The sequence below is a fragment of the Alligator sinensis genome, unplaced genomic scaffold (assembly GCF_000455745.1).
Source record: "Alligator sinensis unplaced genomic scaffold, ASM45574v1 scaffold596_1, whole genome shotgun sequence".
Taxonomy (NCBI): Eukaryota; Metazoa; Chordata; order Crocodylia; family Alligatoridae; genus Alligator; species Alligator sinensis.
Window position 1 is genome coordinate 689050 of NW_005841967.1, and position 6000 is coordinate 695049.

Below are 6000 nucleotides of genomic sequence, written 5' to 3' on the forward strand. Positions count from 1 at the left end.
ATAGGACTGTAGCCCTCATCAAGACTCTCCCATCAGTGTTTTTACATTTTTGCATCAAAGACTGTTACCAGCTCCTACTGTTTCCACTGTGATTGAATCCATTGGCTAAGATACCTTTTTCTGAGTAAATAGACTTAAACTGGGATAATTTTTTATTCCTTAGCTATTTCTGCAGGAACTGTGTCTGCTTCACTATAATCACACAGAGGATTTATGTAGCACTTTTCTAAATCAATGCACTTTACAATGATTAGGCTAGTTCTTGAGTTCCATACTGAGTCTTCACTATGTCAAATTCGTCTTGAACTTAGTGGAAGTTCTAGTGAATACTAAATGAGTTAGGATCTTAGGAAATGGTAATTGTTTAGATAATCTAAGGATTAAATGATGTATAAAGAAAATATATATCTCCACCTATCACTGTTGCTTTGATTCAACAGAACACCAGTATATTCAGTAGCTAACATAAGATCCCAACAACAAACGTCTTTAAATGTTCAAAGCAACATTATTAAATTAAATAGTAATACAAAGATATAATCTATTAATGCTGTGCCTGTGTCTATTCTTATCTCTCTCCTAAAGCAAAAATAACCCACTTCTACCATCTTAAGCTTCCTGACTGCTAGGGATGTAATTTCATATTTCTCTTTTGTGTATTTGTCTATGGATTGCATCACAGTCACTAAGTATATTATGATACTCTCTTTACCTTTGTCCACAGCTTTAAGACTTAGGTATCAATCTTCTTTCATTAATAAATCCTGTGACAACCTTAAAAAGCAAATAAAAGAAAAAATCTTTTAAAAATAAAAGGGACAGAAAAAAATAAAAGGGACAGAATCCCCAAACCTGGTGAAGCTTTCAAAATATTGATTAAGGCAGGGGGATCCAAACATCTGGCAGGCATATTACAGATTAAGCCCCATGCCCTCCCCAGGTGCCATTCCAATCTCTTTCCTTTGCTTAATCTGCCACTCTGCTCTCTGCTCTTTTTTCCCTGCCTGATCTGTTGGCCTGGCTTTCTGCTTCCTGCCCTGTCTGCCACTCTGCTTCCTCTGTCACACACAAAGGCTGTCCATGCCGCTTGTGGCATCTTGCAGGTTGGCCACCCCTGGATAAAAGTACCCTATTACACTTATTTGCATGGCACCTAGCAGTAGGGGACCTCATTCCTGACTGAGGCCTAGGTGAGTGTTGCACATGTATTATTCATATTTAATACAAAAGCCTAACACAGTTACTTACAGAGAAGTTTTTCCTTTGCCCCACCATCTTCCTGTTAGTGTAAGCCTATCAAAAACTATTTTCTAGTTTTTATGGTCTCTTAGTCCAGAGTAATAGGATTACTTCTGTCATTTATTTTTTATCTCAATGTTTGTAAATTAATAGCCTTCAAAGGTACTAAACTTGGGCCTTGTGGATAAACAGATCCATGTCTGACAACAGTTGTTATTATTTCTAATTTAACAGGGAACAGAGGTGACCCATCCAGTCAACCTGGTCTACCGGGTCCAAAAGGGCCTGTAGGAGAGCCTGGCTTACCAGGTACATATATCCCATATATCTTGGGGAACAGGGGAAGAGGGAAGCTGAAATAGTGTCAGATTTGCTAGAAGTTAGTTTTTGTTTGTTTGTTTTGCTTTTGAACTGCTTTGCAGTCTAATGCTCACACGTTTTGGTTTTTGGGCCTTGTGAAGTCCAAGACCAGAGATGCCTCACAGCATGTTGCATAGCCCAGAACACAAAATTAGAAGAGGAGGTAGGGTCGGTAACTCTTTGGATGCATTAGTGATGAGCAATCTGCTAACTACCAAAAGGTGGCTCAGCATTACTACTACATCATGGCAGTTCTGGGAATGGGTCTTCCTTCTTCAACTTCCCAGAAAGTAATAAAGGAAGACCTGTTTCTTGCCATGTGGTTGGGAGTTGACAAAGTAATTTCTTCTCTATCTCTATGTTAAATGTAGTCACAATTTACCATCAACACACCATAAACATTCGTGTATTTGAAATGCTGAAGTATTTGTGTAAAAGCTGTTTCTTTGCTCATAAATATATATGTGACAAGGCACACCGAGCTTGGATTTCTAAACATTCCACAGTATGAAGCATGTATGTCTTTAAATTAGAAACTAACGTTTATCTTTTATTAAGGTCCCCATGGATTCCCAGGTGAGCCAGGTTTTCCTGGTGCCCAAGGGCAAACTGGAAGACAAGGACCTAAAGGGATTCCTGGATACCTAGGAGTACCAGGCTTTCCAGGTGAGTTCAAGTATAAAAACAGTGGATGAGGATCTGTTCCAAAAGGACAAGAAAGGAGTTGGATCTATAGTTCAGTGTGATTCTAAACAATGCCACTGAGGAAGCATAACTGTGGGGAGTAGGTTGGTGTTCTAGTGCAGATGAGGAGAATCTTAGAATTATAGAGCATGTCTAAATGAGACATTTACTGTGCAATAGATTAATTAGCTGTGCAGTGTACGTCTTGACATCTATACACATGCCCCTATTAGGCTGGAGTAAACGAATTTACTCTGCAGTAAGATAGTACTTGTAAATACTATTTATATGTACTATTTACAAGTACTGTCCTGGTGCAGAGTAAAAACTTTGCACCAGCGCATGTGTAGATGCTGCCCCAACTGGCTGGGGCATGAGGGTGGTTCAGTGTAGGGTCTGTCTGCTGCCTAGTCCCACACTGAAGCACCCTTGTGCCCCAGCCGGTCCCTCTGCAGCACATTGAGCTGGGTCGAAGCAACCTCAGGCTGGTAGGCTGACCCCCCAGGACTCCTTGCCAGCCAGGACTTCGACTCCAGGCACAAGTGCAGACACACCTGGTAGTAATAAGATCCAGAGCTTGTTGCTGCCTATTAATAAGCATGTGTAGACATGTCCATAGAGATGTTGGGCTGGCAGGGACCTCCATAGGTCATCTAGTCCAACCTCATGCCTGATGCAGGATCATCTATATAAAGGAGCAGAGAGTTTGCCAAGAAGGGCCACAATGGTAAAACAAGAACTGATAATTATTTTAGAGAGAATTTATGACTTCAGGAACCTATGAATAACCTATGAATAAACAGTGTCTGGACAATAAGGGAAAACACCAATGTAGAGGGACCCAAGCCAAGTGGCTGCACTGAGATGGGGTCTGTGTGCTCAGCCGGTGTCTCGCTCCCTTTCAAATCTTGCCTACCATAACTAGTTGAGAAGAGGTATAGGAATTTAGTACCTGCTTAGAGAGCTGACTGAGGTTGGCATGGGTCACTGTTGGGGTCTTCTGTGGGGCTTCTCCTCCCCTACCCTCCACCCCTTTCCACTCAGAGTTCCAGTTGGTGTTGGATACACGTTTGGCTGTCTTGAGTGACTGCCTTACAGCTCAGATGGAAAAAGAAGCAACCAGGTTTGTCCAGCATCAGTGTGTTTTGGCTATACTGACTGGATTCTACTGTGAGTTCAGGGTCAGCTGGGCACGGCCCATGTAAAAAAGCAAACAAACTAACAACAACTCAAATAACCATGCCCTAGGCCCTTCTCTGGCCATCCAGGCACCTTGGTCACTTTTCTTCAGGCAGTCTCAATCCCACATGGGTTGCCCTATACTTGCTCAGTCTGTGTAGGTCTGCCTGTCCTAGGCAGACTTCCAGAGTAATGTGAGGCCAGGGAAGTCATGAACCCCGGCTTAGTCCTGAAGGGTACCTGGCTTTTCCCGGCAGCTTGGTGATCCAGCATTCATCTGGAGAGCTTCGGGTCTCAGACTCCTTGTCCCCTGCCTCTGTGAGGAAATGTGACAAGATTTCTCATCCCTCTGTGTGTTCCACCAGTCCTGGGGTTGGTATGGGCTCACATAGGGGTTCCCAGGTTGGCAGAAACCAATCTGGCCCCTCATTCTGTTGTGCCCCAGCTCAAGTCTGGGATCGTGCCCAGTATGCAAAGGCCAATAAAGATACCAGGGGTGAAAGTACAAAGAAGGTTTATTGCTAGCAATAAAAGGTGCGAGCGGAATAATTTCACATAACAAGCACACCAGATTACTATTTCTAAGCATCTTTTATACAGGAGTTTTTGAACCTTCATAAGCATGCTTGTTTGCTGATTGGTTATAAGTGAGTGACGCAAGAAGTTCTTTACTGAGCATGTCTCTATACCTGTGTTTTAGCCATGTATCTCATTTACATACATGTGTGTTTCATTAGCAAACTTCTTCTCCACCTAGGGGCGTGATTTTTAGTATTTTAATGAGCCCTTTAACCCAGTACCCTGCTTCTGCTTTTGTTTTCAAGCCCCCTTTATCTAGGACTGTCTCCTCCTTATCATTGCAGATGGGCATTCGTCACATAACATTCTCTTCTGCTTAGTCTTTGAGTAGTGGTTTCTAGGTCACTCCTTACAATTCAGCCCCGCATGCCCAACTGCTGTCAGCAGGTGTTAGGAGCCCCTGAGGGGCTCATTATTCCCTGCAGCTGCTGCCTTGAGGCCTCAGGTGGTGGTCCATGCACCAGCTGCCTGATACCTCTCTGGGCTGCAGCCCGAGCCCATGTGGGACTGAGGTTCTGACCCCTGGCCCACTCCAAGCGCAGAGCCCAGGGGATGCCTGTTGCATGCTGGCTGTCTGCCCAGCAGCACAGCAGAGCATGCCCTGGTTGCACGGGTTCACTGTTTCCCCACAAGTCAGTACGTGGCTTGGCTGAGCCCCTGTTACCACCATCTAATGACTGCAGTAAATAGAAAGTTGTTCACTCTCAGGTGCTGTGGGTGTTCCAGGATTGCCAGGTGTTCCAGGTGACCAAGGCCTCATTGGACTCCCAGGACCTGCAGGATTGCCAGGATTCTCTGGTTCCAAAGGCAGGAAAGGTAAGAATTACAAGGACTGCAACCATAGCTTTGTGTTACTGTTAATTGCATGGGAACCAATGGAACTGAAAATCAAAGAGGAGTTTTAAAAGAGTTTTACACTGGCCTAAAACATTCCCAAAGTTGAGAGTGGCCCCCCTTTGGCTTAACTAGGAAAGTTAGGCCAACTCTGAGCATCTCTGAAAATTCCACCCAAAGGCCACATCTACACGAGAAGCTAATGCGCAGTCATTACTGAATATTTTTTTAGTACTTGTCTAAACAAGTACTAAATGAATACGCAGTAACTTGAGTTACTGTGCAGTAATGCTGACAAACACCTTTATTGTGTTGCATGAAGCTGCTACACAGTAGTATCAGGGTACTGTGCAGCCAGCGTCTCATGTAGATGCAGCCAGAAAGTACAAAAATTGTCTAAGGAAACCAGACTAAAACCTAAGGCAAATTAAACAGATACACAAGAGATCAAGTTCTTCTTAAACCAATGCAGCCAAGAGCAGAATTTGACACAATGACTTCCTTTGTAATCATTTGGATGCTGTGCTAACAGCTATACTGTGTTACACTTTGTGACCAGGCAGTGCCACTGTTACTCTACATATAGCAACTAGGAATCTGACTGTTGAAGCAGACTGAAGGGGAAAATGGTAACTTTGTAAAAGGTGCTCCATTCAAATGTCTGAAACCTTGTGTGACTGGTGCATTTTATCAAATTATGATAGTGAGATAACTACTATTTGCAAAAAGGTGGTCTCTGGGTTGATTACATCTAAACATGTTCCAAAAACATGAGAAATTCTGCTCTTACTGGTGATCACTATGTTTGAATTGAGCAATGGCAACTCTAAAATTATTTTATCCATGAAAGTTTGTGTGTACACACACACACACTCACTCTCTTTCTCTCGCTCTCATATACTCAGTATATATTTTGAGTACTGTTGCTGTTCATTAAAATTAGATCAATGTTAAGATAAAAAGATTTTAAAGTCCTTTTGTTTCTATCTGGCCTCGGAGTCACAATCTGCATCCTAAACAGTTCCTGGAATAGCAGAACAATATGTGGCCTCATACTTCAGTAGGGCCACAATTTCATCCAGAATATATTCCTTTTAGGAAGGACTGTGAATTCTTGTAGAGGGA

General features: G+C 43.0%; 1 protein-coding gene across 6 annotated transcripts in view; it reads left to right on the forward strand.

The window, feature by feature from the left end:
• COL4A4 (collagen type IV alpha 4 chain) overlaps positions 1–6000 on the forward strand; it is a 125021-nt gene that overhangs the window by 83080 nt on the left and 35941 nt on the right. For all 6 annotated transcript variants that reach the window (XR_003093308.1, XM_025200439.1, XM_025200441.1 and 3 more), the window contains 3 exons: positions 1474–1548; positions 2158–2265; positions 4750–4857. Coding sequence is in view for 5 of the 6 variants with exons in the window: in XM_025200439.1 (XP_025056224.1) it covers positions 1474–1548; positions 2158–2265; positions 4750–4857 (291 nt within the window). In the remaining variant the exon portion in view is untranslated. The remainder of the gene's footprint in view (positions 1–1473; positions 1549–2157; positions 2266–4749; positions 4858–6000) is intronic.